The 20636-nt window shown below is 44.6% G+C and overlaps 1 protein-coding gene across 1 annotated transcript in view; it reads left to right on the top strand.

Annotated features, from left to right (window-relative positions):
* RNF150 (ring finger protein 150) overlaps positions 1-20636 on the top strand; it is a 126144-nt gene that overhangs the window by 89713 nt on the left and 15795 nt on the right. The window contains exons 3-6 of the mRNA XM_066632558.1: positions 2419-2490; positions 2933-3015; positions 6920-7016; positions 8058-8268. Of these exons, the coding sequence (XP_066488655.1) occupies positions 2419-2490; positions 2933-3015; positions 6920-7016; positions 8058-8268 (463 nt within the window). The remainder of the gene's footprint in view (positions 1-2418; positions 2491-2932; positions 3016-6919; positions 7017-8057; positions 8269-20636) is intronic.

The following is a 20636-nucleotide window of genomic DNA, read 5'->3' as shown; positions in this document are numbered from 1 at the left end:
AAGACATCAGATAAAAAAAATGTAGTATAATTTTTTAACCACAGTTCTTCAGTTCTGCAGGCAGATGGTAGATGCATGCTGCTTTGCTCATGCAGGGATGGAGTGAAGTCAGTTTGTGCTTATTTCTTTGTCCATGTAGGTCTTGCCTCTGTTACTATCTCTTAAAGAAAAAAAGCTTAAGCTTGCAATTAAATCAGAAACGTGGTGCTATAAAACAAGCAGTGATGCAGTCTTTAACAACCAAAAACTAGTCAGAATTTAGAACTGCAGCCTGTAATGTGTATCTTTGACTTGTGTGACTGAATGTCATGATAATAATAATAATACAGATATTTATATACCGCCTTTCTTGGTCGTCAGATTTCTCGTCAGATTTTATTCAAGGCGGTTTACAAAGGCAGGTTGTTCTAAATCCCCATAGGGATTTTTACAATTGAAGAAAGGTTCTATCTTTCAAGAACCACAACATTTCAGAGGGATCTTTCTGATCTGGTATCACATTCTGGCCTCCAATTTCCTCCCAAGCAAGCTGACAAGCAGCTCCTTCATCTCTCACATGGAGGGCAGCCAAGACGCTTCTTCGCTCACACCAAAGAGCAGGTGGAATAACACGGCTCAGCTTGTCAGCTGCTTCAAGGTCTCACCATTCACGGTGCAGGTGGCCTTGAACTGGCGACCTGCGAATGTTATCTTCAGGCAAACAGAGGCTCTACCCTCTAGATCAGACCTCCTGCCCCTATATGATGATATCCCTAACTCGGGAATCTCCAGTTCCTTTTTAAAAAAAAATTTATTTCAAAATTAATGGGAATCTTTCAGTTCCATAGCATTCCAGAGCAGGCACCAAAGCATCCTCCTATGGCTGCTTTGAAATAACCCACTTGCAGATCCCTCACACTTCTGACCTAAGCTTTATTTTATGCTGCTATTTTTTTGTGTGTTTGTTTATACACAGTAGGTTGAACCTACTTATCTGCAGATTCCGAATCCACGAATTTGGCTGACCACAGGTCCTCCAGACCCCCATTGAGCCAGATTTGGCCCAACCTGAAGTCTCCGGAGACAACTGGAGCTGTGCTTCACACATGGCCTCCACAGGTCCTAGACAGGCACTTCTAGTTTTTGGCTGAAAACTGCAAGTACCTTTCTAGGACCTCCGGAGGCCTTTCTAAGGCCTGTGAAAGCTGCATGCGGCCTCCACGGGCCTCAGAAAGGTCCCAGAAAGCATCGGAAGACCACTTTGGTGAAAATGGAAGTGGCCTTCTGATGCTTTCTGGGGCCTCAGAATGGCTCCAAACATGACCAGAGCAAGGCTCCTGTTGCGTTTGGAGCTTAGCAGGGCCAGAAATTTGTGTGATTTGATTTCACATGAAATTCGGTATCTGTGAGGGGTCCAGGAATGGAACCTGCGGATAACAAGGGTATCCACAAGGGTATCCACCAGTATCTAGACTAGTTTAGATGAAAACTCAGTTATACCTGCTTGTTTAAATTCTTATGAGACTCATCTCTCAAGTGTTGTTCATACACACACACACACACACACACACACACACACACACACGTACGTGTAAATGTGTTTTACACATTTATATATATATAAATGTGTTTTACAGCACATTTACAGCACAGTGGAAGGAGGGAGCCCCAACACATGCCCTGTGCTAGTCATCACTGGGCTGACATCTACTGGATGACAGTAAGACCGCTGGGTGTTGGTGCAGCTTTCGGAGTGGCTAGAGGCATTCCGGGGCAGGAGGAGGGCGGAACAGGGAAGAGACCAGGGCGGGAGGGGAATGGTACCAGCAGTGGCCTCTTCTGCTGGATCTTATCCTCCATTTTGGGCTGAAAAGCTCAACACAGAGGTTCTCAAGTCTGTGTTGGCAAAGTTGGTGCAGATGTGAGGAGCTTCATTACGGGACTTGGGGCTTCCCCTGTGGAGACTCCAGCAGCTAACCTGTGCCCGTGGGATTCAGTGGTCACCATTTTGGCACCATTGTCCCTTCAGGTGCCAGGAAGCTTAGGACTGGGCTGCCCAATAGTCAGTAGGAGAAAATAAACCTTCCAAATCTAAAGCATTGGCATTTTTTTTTCTTTTAAATCCTCAGTCAGTCATCAAAATTGGAATGACTACTCTCCTTTTTGGTCAGTTCTCCATATTCTGTCATATTTAGCTTTATTCCATTTTCATCAAGCTGAAATATCTGGACATTAAACAATGCCTGTGCTGCATCAGGTGTTTCGTCTCTGCTGTTCTTCATGGTGGTGAAGTCTCTGGACTCACCTTGTATTTCCACAGCACTTGCCTCTTTCATTTTAAACAGTCCTGGATTCTCAGAAGGCTTTCTCAAAGTCTTGTGCACACATCTTGTGGGAAGTGACGAGCCTTTCCTAAAGAGTGATGTTTTGCATTTACAGCGCCGCCTTGGAGATGCTGCAAAGAAAGCAATTGGCAAACTGCAGGTCAGAACGATAAGGAAAGGAGATAAGGTAACTTTCAAGACTTTCTTTTAAGTGAAAAAAGAAGAAGGAAAACAAAAGCATGCAGTGGGAAGCAAGAAAAAACAAGTACAGTCAACAGTCAGCAAAACCTTTATTAGGCATAAACGAAAAAACAAGTAACCACCGCAAAAGTTACAAAATAGTGTTTATAAGGACACTGACCCTTGCAGAGTGGAGAAGGCTGGACAGCAATATGGCAGGCATGCACACAGGCCTCCCATTTCCCCATATGGTGCACCATGCTCACGCAGCAGCAATAGGTCTAAAACCAACTTCTGTTATGCCCTAGTGGGGTCCATTAGCCTGTGGGCACTGCACTCAGTGTGGACTGGAATGAGTCCTAAAGTTCAAAGGTTATTTTGTGATGTTGATATATGTTGGCTTTGCTTTGCTTTCTGCTAAAAAGATACCCCGTGTGCCTTTTTCATAGGAAACTGAGTCCGATTTTGACAACTGTGCAGTTTGTATTGAAGGTTACAAACCAAATGATGTCGTTCGGATTTTGCCCTGCCGGTAAGTTGCTGTAAATGGAGACATCATTTCTTGGTGTGTTTTTTTTTTTAAGGTGATTGATTCTCTGGCCTTTAAAAAAAAAACCAGAAATATTCCCTTGGCTGCATGTTTTCTTCGATAGCATTCACAGCTATCTGTAACTGGTCTTTTTATCTAGCCCTGCACCCACTGCTGCTTTCTCATTACTGTAAAACAGTGGTGCCCAAACTTTTTGACTGGGGAGCCACATCATCTTTCTGACACTGTGTTAGGGGCCAGGAAAAAAAGAATTAATTTACATTTAAAATTTGAATAAATTTGCATACATGAGTATATTGGAGACGGAACTTATACGAATGAATGAATTTTACTGAGGCAATGATGCACACAGTATAATCAGGGATGTGCTTTTACCAAATATACAGACCAAGCCAGAAAGGCAGGGGGATTAATCTAACTCCTGACCACACATCTCTTGCCCAGAAATAAAACACATGGAGACATAAATTATTCAGAGGCAATGATGTACATAGGTGGTTAAAATAACGCCAATCAGGAGACAATCAGGGTTGTGCTTCAGGACTAGTGAGACTTGCCATTCTCTTCTTCTGCGTAGGTAGGGTTAAGAGTGGTGAGCATGTGGGCAGCTCTGGAGAGCCTGAAGCAGCAGCCATGGAGACCTGAAGGTCTCATGATAGCTCAAGGCCTATAAAAGACCTTGCGTAAAGCGAAGTCAGCCTTTCTTTCACTGCCGCTGCTTCACAGATGTGAAGCCAGATGTGAAGCAGCAAACAGTAGAGAGAAAATGTGGACCAGCATGGGCTCTAGTAAGTCTCCGGTGGCCAGAGGCTTGTTGGAGACTGGGGGCTCCCCACGGGCCAGGGGTTTGGGGTCCCCAAGGCCACAAATGGTCCTGGGCCAGGGTTTGGGCACCCCTGCTTTAAACAATTCACTTCTTAAAGCCAAAGTATGGTAATGTTTGGTGATGACATCACATCGTTGCCAGTGCTCTGCGATGTGAGGCGCTTAATGGGGAGGTGCGCCACCATGCACCTTAGTAGGAATACTGGCAAGGTTCCTTTTGAACTAAAGCTGGTATATTATGAACATTTTGGGATGAAGCCTAAGGAAGTTAGTCATGCCTCCATCACAACTAGCTTGTCTCATTGGTTTATGGGTCTAGGTAGGGCAAAAAGTTATGTGCTGGAAACTGGCTGTTGGAAGTCCAAATTCAAAGCCTACTCCAGTATCCTTCCAAACTCTCAGGTAGGGGCCATAACACATTAGAATTGCACACACGTTGTATGTTGATGATCCCAAGTTAACTTCCTGGAAACTATAGTAAATATACGAAACTCTTGACAGCTGCCAGCCAGCAGAGACAATACTGAACTATCCGTTCTAGTGGCTCGACTTCTTATATGTTAGATTTGCATGTCTTTTCATTTGTGCTTAGTCATGGTTAACTTTCTTATGATGCAACCATGTATATTTAAGTTGTAGAAATGTTATTCTGATGCCAGTAAAGTACCAAACAGATTCAAAAGGCAAACTGCCACTTGCAGGTCAGACATTTTCCTATTATCTTAATCTTTTTGCAAGTGCATAAGGATAACTATCAGGCCTTTGGCATCCCAGGCCCTGAAATTGTTGTAAGCCAGGATGTGGCAGGAGGGGCCTTGATGTCCAGGCCTGGTGTGAAATGTACATTAAAGAAACAGTAGCACTGTGTATGTATGCTGATGCAGTCAGCTGCACCTGTTGCAGGTGGGAGCCATGTGACGTGGGAGGATGTGTGCAGAGTCACATAGGCTATGGAGGAGTGGTGCAATGCAACACTGGACAGCCAATCAGAGTGGGTCACAAGACTGTCTTGTGACTATGAGGTCGCCCTATTCTGATTGGCTGGCCCCGGTATATATGGGGGCAAGAGCAGACACTAAATGTGGGTTGCTGTGATGGAGTTTCTGCGTGTCGTGCTGCTGGTTTGTTCTTTGACTTGGACTGTGCTTATTGTGACTGTGCCTCTCTGTATCCCTGACTTCTGGACCGTTTGACTGACTACTCTTCTGCCTACTCCTTTACCAATACATGCTTCTGCAACAAACAAGCCTGTGTCTGCTCCTTTGGCTCTGTTTGGGATCGCTTGCTTTTTGTGCTGTCTCCCTACGCTCCCGTGCCACTCTGCTATCGAAAAGCAAGGGCTATCCTCCCCTGCTGCCCTGACTTTAATTTTTGAAAATGCATAAGATCTTTAGAGTTGGGCTCACTCAGGGCCCAATCCTAAGGGGCTGGCGCACAGTGTCGCAAACATGCTGCGCTGAGCCAGTGTCGGATAGAGGATCGACAAATGCCACATGGAGCTCTGGGCGAGCGCCAAGTGGCAGAGTGGTAAGTTGGGACATGGGGGAAGGTGGGGCGGGGGGAGGGAGAGGGGCAGAGTTGGAGGCAGTCCCTAAAGCCATATCCTAACCCCCCCTCCCAGCTCGGGAAACCTGACATGGGTCTAGGCCAGGGGTGTCAAACTCGTTTCATACAGAGGGCCGAATAGCATTCATCATGTCTGCTGAGGACGAAAAGTGATGTCATTAGACAGAAAGTGATGTCATTAAACAGGTCATAACCAAAAATAAACACTTTTTCTCACTTAGCTGCAAATGACAGAAGAGAAAACATGCAAATCTTGATCATATTTCAACATAAGGGGCAGCCCAATTTTCATGTGGACTGCCCTTTCAGCAGTAAGACTTCAGCACTGCTCAGAAACTGAGAACCTGAGGGCCGGATAAAAAGCTTTCAAAGGCCACATCCGGCCCCTGGGCCTTATGTTTGACACCCCTGGTCTAGGCTGTTGCTCAGACCAGGGAACGAAGCCTACAACTATTACAGGAGATCCATTAGATGACCTGAGGAACCAATAAGCACCTGTGTTGAAGAAGTGAAGTACCAGTTTTGGCCACTCTATGGACCTTGCTGCACTGTGGCAGAGAGCATTCCAGTAACTCTGCCTGGGAGTTACTGTGGTGATGCAAGGAGTAAGTTGTTTGTCTGATACCTGCTGCTAGAACACCCACTGTGAGACTCCCGTGGCCTTATATACTGCAGTTATGGAACAACTTCCCAAAGTGACCCACCATGCTCATGTCTCTGCTAATTTTCAGAGCTTTATTGGAGTGGTGTGCGTGTTTGATGTGAGTTCTTTGTATTTTATTTTGTACAGTATTTAAATCTATATGGGCCTTCTGGTAGAAAGCAAAGTTGTCGTTTTTTTAAAAACTTAGTTTGGGCCCTTTTTCGAAATAGATTATCAGGGTAGCAAGAAGCAGAAAATGACAAGCAGGTTATTTTAAGAGGGTTGTATGCAATTGAATTGAATGGGCTATGTCAGAATGCTAGATGCAAGGAAGGGCACCAGGATGCAGGTTTCTTGTTATCAGGCGTGCTCCCTGGGGCATTTGGTGGGCCGCTGTGAGATACAGGAAGCTGGACTAGATGGGCCTATGGCCTGATCCAGCAGGGTTGTTCTTATGTTCTTATAATCCTAAATTTATAAATTTCCACTTTAAAAGTATAAATAAATTTGAATGTTGCAATATTGTCTGCATACATATGCTGTGTAGTGTTTCTTCTCTGAGTAGTTTCTGATCTTATAATCATAATATATTCATGCTAAGAGTGAGGATGAAGTTGGTGTGAGAGTGTGTGCATTAGAAGATAAGACTTATTTTTCAATATAGTCATGCTTTCAGTTGGTTTTTAGCTTGACAAAAATCTTCGCTATACAGAATATCTTTAGCATTAGAGTCCAAGACACTTCCAGGGTTTTTCAAAGTAGATTTTCTCAATTGCAACTCTGGGAAAAAGAAAAAATTGAAACTTGTGTTGGAGACAGATTTGAAGTCAATGTTGTATTTTCCCCTTACAGGCATCTCTTTCACAAATCTTGTGTAGATCCCTGGCTGCTAGATCATCGCACTTGCCCCATGTGTAAAATGAACATCTTGAAAGCATTAGGGATTCCGGTAAGCATGTCCTGCAGTAAGATTCCTAATACTGTCTTTTCGTGTCTTCTAAGTCCAATTCATTTCTGGTCATGGAACGGGGTCTTCATAACTGGCAAAATGTTTCCATGCTGAAATATATTTATACCTGGATAATCTAAGGCTATCTTTCCCCACAAGTGCTATTAAGAAAATAGAAAGGGGAGGGGGTGTTCTTCATGTGATCCATGTGATTCTAGTCAATTTACAAATTTTGTTGCAGGTGTAGGTATATGGATAGAATACAAGTGTCATGCATATTAGATGCCCTAGGATAAGGTTTCTGGCAGATTATTGGGAATAAATGTCTGTGGTAACATTCATCTAATGAAAACAGTGATCGTGCATCAGTAGTAGAAGAAGATTTGAGGCACATTTTCCTGCATGTCCTTCTCAGTGCATCCTTTTGGCAGTAATGCCCTGATTATGGATCTCCTTTCTCAGCTCCTATGTCTTTGTTGTTTTTCTGATGCCAGGTAATCGCCTTTTAATGTTCCTGGGCTTGTTCAGATTTCTCAGACTTTTACTTCTTTTTATGTATATGTGTTGTTTGATACTTTCATAGTTGTTTAACTATGGTGGTGTTATGGATTGTATATTTTTATTGTGATCTACTGTATTGCAGACTGCACTGGAAAATATATTTGAAGAGTGGTATATACATTTTTAAAAAAAAATTTATCTCCAGTTTCATTAAAGATTTCTGTAACAGCAGTTCTAAGTCAGGATTACTTAGGGAACTGGTATGCTGCTCCCTTGGTCAAAAACTAGGATAGATATCCTCTCAAAGTAGCCTTTCAGATGAATATACAAACTGATACAGAGTTTTGGTTTTCACTTCATTTAAAGAAAAAGTGAAATACATGCTTGGAAATATATCATGGTGCAAAATATGGAACTACAAATAAAGCTATAGAAATAAACCTCGTTCTGGAACAAAGTTTTTTATAATTGAAATCCAGACAATTTCTTTCAGAATCCTTCTTCCTGTTTCTACTAGTCACCTTTTCTTGTTCCCTTAAGCCAAATGCAGATTGCATAGACGACATACCTCCAGATTTTGAAGCATCTATAGGTGGGCCACCAACCAATCAAATTACAGGAGCTAGTGACATAACTGTGAATGAAAGCTCTGTAGTTCTGGATCCCCCTGTCCAGACTGTTGGAGTATTACAAGTCATCCAGGACGCAGATCCTCTTCCACAGGCTGGGGAAAGTAACCTCACCACAAGCAGTAAGTCCCTCTCTTTCATGCCCAGAATGAATGTTATAAATGTTGTTCATGAAATAATTTGGTGGCTGTATATTTTGAACTATTTTCAAAAGGGATATGCTGTAATTTTGGGTTACACTTGGGGACAGTTGAGGAGAACTGGAATTCTCATTCCAGATTAGATTAAATTTGCTGAAATGCATTCTTGACTTCGGTGCAAAGCAAATTGGATTAAATATGTGGCATTTTTTGGTCATCATCGTCATATTTGGTACTTGATCAGCTGGGGTAAAGCAGTCATTAAGAAGAAATGGTGCTGAGAGCAGAGAGGGTGGGAATGCTATGGCTGCAAACAAGCATGGACAAAAGAAGATACCTCAGTGGAGGTTCAGGAAGGCATCTTGTTCCCCCCAATAATGCTGTTTCTCTGCAAAGATGAATATTCAGCACAGTTGTACCCAGAAGGCATCTTGTGCATTGAATCACCCTGTTATGATTCATTTTTCATCAGAAGTGTCTGAAGAGCAATTTGGGACCTGAGTTGACACTTTTTGAAAGAAGAAAAAAAAGAAGTAACCGTTGTGGGGGGGAAAGGCGCATACCTGGAACATCCTCATGCTGGGAAGGGCTGTAGCCCATTAGAAAAGCATGTGCTTTGGTTGCAGAATGTCCCACATTCAGTCCCTGGAACTTCTGGGTAATGCTAGGAAAGATTCCTGTCTGAAACCCGGAAGAGCCACTGCAGTCACGGTAGACAATACTGAATTTGTTGTACCAATGATCTGACTCAGTGTAAAGTAGCTTCCTGTGTCCCTGTGACTAGGCAGCCCATACAGAAAAAGCAGACCTTTAAGGAATCTACTATCCTCCTTTGCTGGTTGAGAAGTCTGAGATGTTCAGCAGGCATCATATGGAGATAAGCATTGGTGAATGTTGCTTTCAGAAGCCAAACAGAAGGGTTTGTGTTTGATTGTTGAAGCCTCCCATCTGCAAGGCATTTTCATCCATTGTTCATTCAAGTGTTTGTTCTAATAGCCCTTCAGAATATAATTAATTTATGCATTCTTAATTCATGTACAAAGAAAAATATATACAAATTTATTAAATGCGTAAGACTGTAACAGTGTGACATGATTCTGGTCTGTTGTCACCACATAATCTCTTATCACGTTTTTGCATCAAAAAGAATGGAAACAAACCAAGTCAGACTTTTTCTCTTGATAAAGGCTGGCTTGAAATGATGCTCTGGGAATGTATTCAAGCCAATGGTGATAGTATCATTGAATTGCATGTGCATGATTAGCACATACTAAAACTGCCTGTACTGCAAACCCCAACATCCAAGCCTCGGCCAGGTATCATTAAAGGGCTAAATTGTTGTGAATGTTTGGGAAAGGAGTGGTGACATCATGGTGGCAGACCCTCTCTTGGGCCATGCATGGTTACTAGGCTATGAGTAGAAAATCCATCAGTGTACAGGTGTACATATAGAGGCATGTCTGCAACATGGTAAGGAACATATGTGGGGGGGGGGAGTCTGCCATGGTGATGCCATTCCTTCCATCTCCTACACATATTTTTCAGTCTTAATATGTCTGTAAGGGGCTCCACTTGATTTCCTGCTACATGTTGTGTTTCTTTATCATCACGTTTTTTGTTTTGTGGTTTCTAAGAATCCTCCTTATGTGGCTTCAAAAACAGGAAACTGTTTGAGTGGGTCACACAGATTAACTGACAAGGAAGACAGTCTAAACTTCCCTGAACTGTCCTGACCTATGGGAAAGGAAACATACTTCAACATATAAACAAGAAGGCTACCTTAAATCTCCATTAATTAGGATGATGGTTGATTATCATAGCTGTGACAGGCTGAGGAAAAGCCCTCCGTAGCTACTCAAAGAATTTTTAATTAGGGCTGCCAATTGATTACAAGACTTACAACCCAATCCTTTACTAACCTTCCGCTGGCGCAGCAGCTGCTGCGTTGGCCTAGGGCTGGGGTCGGCAACCTTAAACATTCAAAGAGCCATTTGGACCCGTTTTCCAGAGGAAAAAAAACCTCGGGAGCCACAAAACCCTCTTGACATCTAAAATGAAGATAACACTGCATATATAGTTTTTTTTTTACCTTTATGCTATGTATAAAAAAACTATAGTGTGTTAAAATCAATGGGATTTCGTTTGACTCCAAAGTGGAGTCAGGGGAGGGGGGAAAAAACCGACAGATGCTGCTTTGTGCTGAATCGAAGCAATGGGAAGACTTATGCAGGCTTACTCAGAAGTAAGCGCCTCTCTGATTTCCATGGGGCTTCCTCCTTAGTCAGTGTGTGTAGTATTAGGATCGCATCCTCCACCCTCAGACTTCTTTTGGGAAGTCTGCCCTGTCAGTTTCAAAGAGACTGACTTCCATGCTCAGGCGCACTGAACAGGAGAGAAATTGCACGAAGGCCAGAGGGGCTGATTCTGGAGTCAGCTCCCAATCCTAAGCATGCCTCACGAAGCCTGCCAGACTCAGAGGGATGGAGCCAAAGGATCCCCCTGCCTGCTCTGTGCCGGGGGGGCGGGGCGGGGGAACGGCGCCAGGGTGAGAAGAGCCCAGCCTGTGCGCAGGGGAGGCGCACACGCACCTCGGGCTGAGCACTCCAAGTTGCGGGGAGGGGTCAAAGGAGGCTTCGGAGCGCAGCTTATCTGCCTCAGAAATGCCTTTGTATTTTTACATAGTAATTGGTTTAGCAAAGGGGGTGACAGAGAGGCGCTCTGCCACCCCCTTTGCCACTTTCACCCACTGTCACCCGCCCTTCCCCGCTGAGCCCATGCGCCACCAGTTCTCCCTGCCCGGCCACAGGGGTCCCTGCAAAGCGCCCCCTGCACCTGCCACCAGCGGCCCTGTCCCACGGTTCAGCCCCCTGCCCGCTGCAGGGAGAAGGAAGGGCGCAGGAAAGAGGTGCCCAGCTGCCCCCGTGCCTGCTCGCAGTGGGGTGCGGAGAGCAGGTGCGGGAGAGTGCTGCTGCCCCTTCCTTTGATGCCCTTCCCTGCTGAGCCCATGCGTGGCTGCGCCAGCGCTGCCAGCTCTCCCTGCTCTCCCTGCTCTCTACAGCTTCCAGCTCCTACAGGGAGCTCCCAGCTCTCCCAGCTCTCCACAGGGGTCCTTGCAAAGAGCCCCCCGCACCCGCCACCAGCAGCCCTGTCCCGCGGCACCTGCTCGCACCTGCTCGCAGTGGGGCACCTGCACCTGCTCACAGTGGGGTGCAGTGATCCGCACCTGCTCGCACCTCTCTCGCACCTGCTCGCAGTGGGGTGCGGAGAGCAGGTGCGGGAGAGCGCCGCTGCCCCTGCCTGCCGAAGGAGCTGCTGTGGGCGAGGACGGCGCCCCGACCCTGCACTCACCAGCAGCCAGCGCCTGCAGCACGTCGCCCCGGAAAGAGGCGCCCTCGGGGCTGGGCTGGCTGGGCAGCGGCTGCGGGGAAGGCGCCCCGCTTCCAGTCCCCACTTGGGAGTCGCAGCAGACCGCTGAAAGAGCCGCATGTGGCTCTAAAAACACAGGTTGCTGACCCCAGGCCTAGGGTGTCACAAATGAGCCATAAAGCATGATAGCGGTATCCTGGGAATAGGGAGCATGAGTGAGTGTGCCTGCTGTCCTGCAGGCACTGAATCTGGAGCTGTGCACAACCAAGCAGATAGGAGCTGCTCCGAGTGGGGGGAAGGAAGGGATGGGGTGTAATAGAGTAAGGGGAGGATGGAGAGGGGGCCTTGGAGGGGGTGCAGTTGGCAGAGGAGGGCTCCGCCATATCTTATTTCACCTCCCTAGCTTCTTCCCCCAACATGGGGCTTTTTGGACTTGCGCCAGCAATTTAGCTGTGCAGATCCAAGTAGCCCCATTGTGCAGGCTGGGGCTTATCACAGAGTATGGGAACAAATATTCCCTTACACCAGGGTCACTTGTCAGTTCAGGTCTCCAAAGTGGAGACCACTGTGCACTGGCAAAGGCTTCCCCAGCACAGACGTTGGTTACTGTTCCACTGGAGAGCCTCTATGAGCCCCCATTTTTCACCGCATCCAACTGCTTCTGCCCATAAATCCGGGCGCAAAGCCTGCTTGGGGCATCATAGGCAGGAGGCAGCTGGATGCAGTGAAGAATGAGTGTGCATGGAGGCACTTTGAAGAGGCTCCCACATGGAACAGTAAGCATTTAGGAAGGGTGCCCGATCCAGCCTGCATGCCAGAGTCTGGAGAGGCCTGTCTTACCCCAAGGAGACCTCCAGCCTACTCAATCCTAGCATTGGGTGTAGAGTGGGCTGTGTGGCCCCAGTGCACCAGCACTGGATAGTATTGGGCTGTCAGTAGTTGACTCAACAATCATATTTAAATATATTTGCATATCGCCAACAGATGGCTATAGGCACTCTGTGCTAATATTGAAAGTATTAAACTTTGATTATCAAGTTCTAAGGACACAGTCAATAGTGATAAGAATAAAATGTCTCCTTTAATATGTTTTCATTATCTATTTCAGTATTACACTGGAACCAAGATGTCCTGAAATTGTACTCTTAAATTACTGACCTTGTCAATAAAATTTGCCCTCTGGTTAAAGATAGCCCTTGCCTTATTGGTTTGACAATTAAACAAGCAGTGAGCATATTGGACAAGGAGGAACTACACCAGCGGTTTTCAACCGCTGTGCCGCAGCACACTGGTGGGCCGTGAGGCTGCCTCAGGTGTGCCACGGGGCCAAGGAGTCAGGCGGCAGCAGCAGGAGCTGCGCGCGGGGAGAAGCGGCTGCTTGGAACGGCAGCAGGAGAAAAAGGGGCAGCCCGTGAAAGGGCTTTGAAACTCCTGCTGTTGCTGGTGCCTGCCACACGCACTGATTGGGTAGCCAGCCAGGCAGCCAGAGAAGCCTGGAAGAGGTCCCAGCAGGCGAGAGCGAGGAGGGAGTAAGAGCCAGCAGCGAGCCAGAAGGTGGAAGCAGGTAGGGAACCAGAAGCAGCTGGCTGGAAAAGGATCCTTGAGAGACTCTTTTTCTTGCCTGCAATGCCCCAAAGTGACCCTTCCTGCCTTGCTTCCACTGGCAAGGCTTTGGCAGTAAGGGTGCTGGGCCACAATCCTATCCACACTTACCTAGGAGTAAGCCCCATTGACTATAATGGGGCTTACTTCTGAGTAGACATACAGAGGCTTGGTTGCACTCTTTCTTGAATAAATGAGCAGGCAAGTGATGCTTTTCTTCTCCCCCATCCCACCCCTCCTGCACACACATTCCCCCATCATAATTGCAGTTAATCCCTCTCTTACTGCCCCTCCCCTCCCTCTTCCCCACAAAGTTCAGAACAGTTGCCTCCCATTCTCTCTCTCTCTTCCCCCACCCCAGTGAATCCTGCACTTGTTTCAGCCACATCTCCTAACTGCACCTCACCCCACATTTCTCCAGTATGCTCAGTCTCATCTCTCTTTGCCAACACTTCCTAACATATCAGAGCATATCAATTGATAACAGTTTGAACAGATCTACTTCAAAACATTGTTCTTCCTTTCCAGAAACCACATACACTTCCCTCTCCAAGCTTCTTGGGAATTTCTTTCATTGTCATGTAATGATCTGAGGCTGCAATCCTAACCACACATTCTTGAGAGTAAGCCCCATTGAACAAAATAGGACTTCTAAGTAGACCTGGTTAGGATTGTGCCCCGAGTTATATTAATTAAATTAATTGTAACATAATAATGTAATTAAAAACTAGTAGTGTGCCTTGACAGCATTAGTGCCTTGTCAGTGTGCTGTGACCTGAAAAACGTTGAAAATGGCTGAACCATACCAAAGTATTCAACGTTGGAAAATATGAACTTTTGTTGAAAAGCGGTATATAAATGATGATGATGATAGAGAAGCATTTTTGGAAGAGGTGAGATTCCAACCCTCCCAACCATGCATTTAAAAATCATGTTCCTTTCAAAGCTACATGTTTGAAAGTGATAGGAAGCACTTTCGTCCCCTCACAGCCCAATCCTAACCAAAGTCCCTGTGCAAATGCAGCCATAATGTAGCCCCATCATAAGGAAAAACCTTCCTTTACCTTGGTGAGGCTTCTGTGACTGCTTCCACACCGCAGCATGCAGTATGTGCCCCATTGGCATGGCTGTATTGATGCTGGAAAATTGGTTAGGACTGGGCTGCCAAGCATTTTAGTTCCTATTTCCAAAAGTTGTTATCTATTACATTACTCAAAGTTCAGAACAGGTCATTGCCCTTCTAAAATGTCATCTCAAGAAGTCATTCACTTTCTATTTCTGCAAGTGTTGTCATTGAGTAGATTTTACTCGATCACAGTGAGCCCATATGAGGGTGTCAACAAATCTCTCTTTGGCAGCCTGTCCACCTACAAACCAGTCTAGGTGGAATGATTGAATGGAAGCCTATTTAGTTCTTTTGAATGAAATTGAGCATAAAGGGTTTGAGTCCAAGTATCTCAACTTAAGTGGTTTGTGGATCAAGTTCCATATAAGGCTAAAGACCCCTAAAGCTACAATATAGATCAGTGGTTTCAAAAATGTGTGTCGCAACACCCAGGGGCATCACAAAGCACTGAGCAGGGCTCTGCAGGACGCCCGTCACCCGGCAGTGAGAGTAGTGCAAACCTCCAAACAGTGGCAGGAGGTTCAGCATGGCCAGAGCTGCAGTGCACAAAAACTGTGCACTGGGAAAAGCGCACCCTCCCTAACCCACTTGCCTGTGAATTTTGAGGTTTGTGTTTGGCCTCTGAACCTGGAAATGAGTCACATGGTGTGATTTGCATCATCACTACTTACTTCTGTGTTCTGAGGACATTGCAGCAGCAGTAAGTTTGGGAACCACTGGGATGGTTCACTGTAGTTTATTTTTCAACCAATATAATCCTAAGGAAATTCTACTTTGGTGTTTTTGAGTCCTGCTGTCTTGGCTGTTCACATGGTAAATAACACTTCATATGAAAGGGAAGGATGGCAGGAAAAAATAAGATGAAGAAAAGGATCTTTTCTCAAACCAGATAGGCATCTCTTTATATTTCTAGCTTTTTCCTTGTTACCAAAAAGGTATAGGTTTATTTAGTGTAAATAAAATCATGATTCTTTAAAATCATGCTAAAAGTGGTAAACATCTTATTAGTGAGGATTGGCTCCTCTCCTTATGGAATTCAGAGAGAAGGATGCTGTCCTTATTGAACATTTTCAGATTATAATTACATGTGTTAATTTGTTAATATTTGTTAATATTCCTATAGCCGAGTATTGGGCACATTTCCTCAGTGGGAAGTCCCACTGAGTTTGGATTAGTGAAAAAATCTGAAGATATATGGTACCTGTACTTGTACGTGCCTGGGTGAATAATGCAGTTTCTCAGCTCACTGAAAAATAATTTTTAGTGTTGCCTTATTAGGAAAGGAAATTTCCTTGATTAACCATTCAGACACATGTATTGACTGGACAACTATATAGAAACAACACTGAGATTGACCAGGTTCCCTTGGCTGCTAGAATTTGTCATATTAATCATTTCTTGCATATGTTGTGCTAATTTTTACACATTGTAAACATATTGACCCTAGACCTCCAAAACACATAAACAACATAGTTATTTTCAAATTGTACTGTTATTCTGAAATAAGTGTTCATATGTACACTAGTTGATAAATGTGATTACTATGGGGCATTTTTAAATTGCTAATCTTTAACGCCTCAGGAACTGCCCTGAGGCAGTTCATGGCTGAACACAGTCACGTTCTGGCAACTCCTGCGACGCCGCTGGAACCAACCGTATTGGCCTCTGCCTTTCCATTGGACCATTTCAGCGACGTGGAGAGGGGGGATTTGCTGCATGGGTAACAGCCTATCCTCCATACCTACTTTACCCAGGCTTCGCGCACTAGAGAGGACACTCTGTTCCAGAACTACCATTCAGAGCGTGACACCATAGTCTTCCAAGACTGAAGGATGCCAACAATCGTTAACGCTATTAGCAGTGTTAGCTAATGAATTGGAGGGTTCACTTAGGCCTCAATCCTCAGGCCTCAATCCTGTACATTTCTGGGACCAAATCCCACTGAACATAGTGGGACTTCTGAATAGGCATGCTGAGGAATATGTTGCTATTGACTTTATTTTTGCTTGGCATTCTTTCACTTAATTCTATCATTTTACTAACAGTTGCCTATCTTCTTTTGCTGCTGTGACTATTGGTGGCACAAAAAATGCCAGGGAACCATCTTCTGCCAGTATATAGCTGGAAGGTTCTGCAACTTTGTTTTTAAGGATAAGACCATTCTAGAAAGATGTTTGAAATTGTTCTGTAGGAAACAGTGTCTTCTGAATCATTTTTTGCCAGGCCTTTGGGACACTTCAGGTTTTTGACAGTACCTTCCTTTTACTGGTTCTCTACTATGGTGATAGCCACCTTGCCTTCCCTGATTACCTTACACAAATATCCTGCTTCTTGTTGTTGTTAATATAGTTACCACCCCAGTTTACAGGAAGAGGCAACTTTTTATTGGTGGTTCTCAAATATTTACATGGCTTCTTTTCCAGTGGCTGTATGCTGGTCTCTCCCTTGTGTCTGTGTTGTGAATCCCTTGAGGACACAGAACTATTTTTTGTCCATTCTTCAGCCATGTAAACTGCTTTGTGAACTTTTAAAATATTTATATATCACTTTTTAAAATCAATTATTTAAGAATATGTATATTTTCAACTAAAAAAAAGGTCACAAAGCAGTTTACATAGCTGAAGAATGGACAAAAAATGTTCCATATGGAGTCCACAATCTTAACACACACATGCATACACAAGGAAGACACTAGAAAACAGCTACTATAAGAGATGCTATACTGGGATGAGACAGTTGCTTTCCTCCTGCTTGGTAGAGGAGAGGTTTCGCTTTGCTCAGTGAGCAGAGGTTTCCTAAGTCTCTTGTATTTAGTAGAAGGAAACCTGAGTTGAGGAACTTAGGCTGCAATCCTAACCACACTTTCCTGAGTAAGCCCCATTGAACAAAATAGGACTTACTTCTGAGTAGACCTGGTTAGGATTGTGCCCTTATCCATCTAACAGTACTACCAGACCTAATTTGGTCTGAAAAATATTGGTATATTGAAAAATGTTAACTTTCCAAAAGCAGGGAATTCAGCAATGCTGGCTGGTGAAGAATACTTCTTCTTTGAGAAAGTTCTATTAAGAGTTTAGTCTCCAGGCTTATTGATGACAACAGAAGAACCAAGCCACATTTGATTTTTTTTCCCCCAGTTCAAACACGCATGCCGCAACTTTCTCACTATAGTGTGATGCTTTTCATTAATATTAATCAGCATGAGCTAGTATACATGAGCTCATACATGAGCATGCCTTGTCACGTGTACAGTGTCATGCCAGTTGTCTGTTAGGGCTTTTTAATCCTAGTCTTTTAAGTCCACTACATTATTCTTATGGGCAATTTTTTGCTAAGAGATTTCCACCAAAGCAAGTTTGACTATAAGAACATAAGAACAGCCCCACTGGATCAGGCCATAGGCCCATCTAGTCCAGCTTCCTGTATCTCACAGCGGCCCACCAAATCCCCCAGGGAGCACACCAGATAACAAGAGACCTCATCCTGGTGCCCTCCCCTACATCTGGCATTCTGACTTAACCCATTTCTAAAATCAGGAGGTTGCGCATACACATCATGGCTTGTACCCCATAATGGATTTTTCCTCCAGAAACCTGTCCAATCCACTTTTAAAGGCGTCTAGGCTAGACGCCAGCACCACATCCTGTGGCAAGGAGTTCCACAGACCGACCACACGCTGAGTAAAGAAATATTTTCTTTTGTCTGTCCTAACCCACCCAACACTCAATTTTAGTGGATGTCCCCTGGTTCTGGTATTATGTGAGAGTGTAAAGAGCATCTCCCTATCCACTCTGTCCATCCCCTGCATAATTTTGTATGTCTCAATCATGTCCCCCCTCAAGCGTCTCTTTTCTAGTCTGAAGAGGCCCAAACGCCGTAGCCTTTCCTCATAAGGAAGGTGCCCCAGCCCCGTAATCATCTTAGTCGCTCTCTTTTGCACCTTTTCCATTTCCACTATGTCTTTTTTGAGATGCGGCGACCAGAACTGGACACAATACTCCAGGTGTGGCCTTACCATCAATTTGTACAACGGCATTATAATACTAGCCGTTTTGTTCTCAATACCCTTCCTAATGATCCCAAGCATAGAATTGGCCTTCTTCACTGCCGCCGCACATTGGGTCGACACTTTCATCGACCCGTCCACCACCACCCCAAGATCTCTCTCCTGATCTGTCACAGACAGCTCAGAACCCATCAGCCTATATCTAAAGTTTTGATTTTTTGCCCCAATGTGCATGACTTTACACTTACTGACATTGAAGCGCATCTGCCATTTTGCTGCCCATTCTGCCAGTCTGGAGAGATCCTTCTGGAGCTCCTCACAATCACTTCTGGTCTTCACCACTCGGAAAGGTTTGGTGTCGTCTGCAAACTTAGCCACTTCACTGCTCAACCCTGTCTCCAGGTCATTTATGAAGAGGTTGAAAAGCACCGGTCCCAGGACAGATCCTTGGGGCACACCGCTTTTCACCTTTCTCCATTGTGAAAATTGCCCATTGACACCCACTCTCTGCTTCCTGGCCTCCAACCAGTTCTCAATCCACGAGAGGACCTGTCCTCTAATTCCCTGATTGTGGAGTTTTTTCAGTAGCCTTTGGTGAGGGACCGTGTCAAACGCCTTCTGAAAGTCCAGATATATAATGTCCACGGGTTCTCCCGCATCCACATGCCTGTTGACCTTTTCAAAGAATTCTATAAGGTTCGTGAGGCAAGACTTACCCTTACAGAAGCCATGCTGACTCTCCCTCAGCAAGGCCTGTTCGTGTATGTGTTTTGTGATCCTATCTTTGATGAGGCATTCCACCATCTTACCCGGTATGGATGTTAGGCTGACCGGCCTATAGTTTCCCGGGTCCCCCCTCTTTCCCTTTTTAAAAATAGGCGTGACATTTGCTATCCTCCAATCTTCTGGCACCGTGGCCGTTTTGAGGGACAAGTTGCATACCTTAGTCAAGAGATCTGCAACTTCATTCTTCTATTCCTTAATAACCCTTGGGTGGATGCCATCAGGGCCCGGTGACTTATTGATCTTTATCAATGAGGTCTGAAACATCTTCTCTTTTAACCTCTATCTGACTTAACTCCTCGGTCAGGAGGGGCCGTTCGGGCAGCGGTATCTGCCCGAAGTCTTCTGCCGTGAAGACAGATGCAAAGAACTCATTTAATTTCTCTGCCATCTCTAAGTCTCCTTTTATCTCCCCTTTCCCTCCCTCACCATCCAGAGGGCCAACCGCTACTCTGGCGGGTTTCCTGCTTCTAACATATTTGAAGAAGCTTTTATTATTCCCCTTAATGTTGCTGGCCATGCGTTCCTCATAGTCTCTCTTGGCCTCCCATATCACCTTCTTACATTTCTTTTGCCACCACTATCACTGGTACCTTGCTCAAAGAAGCATATGCTGCTCTGAATATCAAGAATGAGTTAAAATTGCACTATAACAAGCCATTTTTTGTTATGAGTGAAAGAATAATTCTTCAGTCTGACTAATGTGTTATTTACTTGCTTCAGGAGCCTTCAAATACACATGATGAAAACTGCTAGCCAGCTGTACACTGTGGAACATAATGTAGATCTATTTCTAAATTAAGTTTATTCTGAAACTTGTTTCTTTTGTGGTGGTGAAACTTGCTGAGAGAAGGAAAAATTGTTATCTTATAGATAGGGATCTAATACCCAAGGCATAACTGTCATGTTATCATAGCCTATCACAGTAGGTCTGTTACAAGGCCAAAGGCCAACCCAAATAGCAACTCAGTACACAGGGTGAAGGTTCACAGGTTTTATTGAATTGTATACAATTGACCCACGGGACTCAAGTACAAAGCATGGGCCAGGATTGGCTGTTGTGCTTTAACTTTTATAGTTTTTACAGTCTCTTTGTTTGAACATCTAGACTTTTCATTTGCTGAAAATTTGACATCATAAATGGAGACACAATTTCAATTGGACAGAGATATGATACATTTACATACAAGATGGAGGAGAGGTGGGCAACAAGTGAGCACAACCATTGATTGGCTCTTATTTACATACAGGTGGAGTTTTATCTTCATACTTTGCCAAAATCATACAATCTTTAACAATTCTTGAAACCAGTAGGGTTCACTGTTTACATACATTTATTCAACACTGACTCTTACTTACATTTATCAATCTAATTATTGACCTCTTTGAGAAAATAAGTTTTATAACATCTTTATTAAAGAGAACACAAAAACAAACCCTTTTGACTTTTATTTCTTTAAATCCCTT

This window comes from Tiliqua scincoides, chromosome 6 (genome assembly GCF_035046505.1).
Source record: "Tiliqua scincoides isolate rTilSci1 chromosome 6, rTilSci1.hap2, whole genome shotgun sequence".
NCBI classification, from domain to species: Eukaryota; Metazoa; Chordata; class Lepidosauria; order Squamata; family Scincidae; genus Tiliqua; species Tiliqua scincoides.
This window is presented reverse-complemented; position numbering and strand designations above follow the sequence as displayed.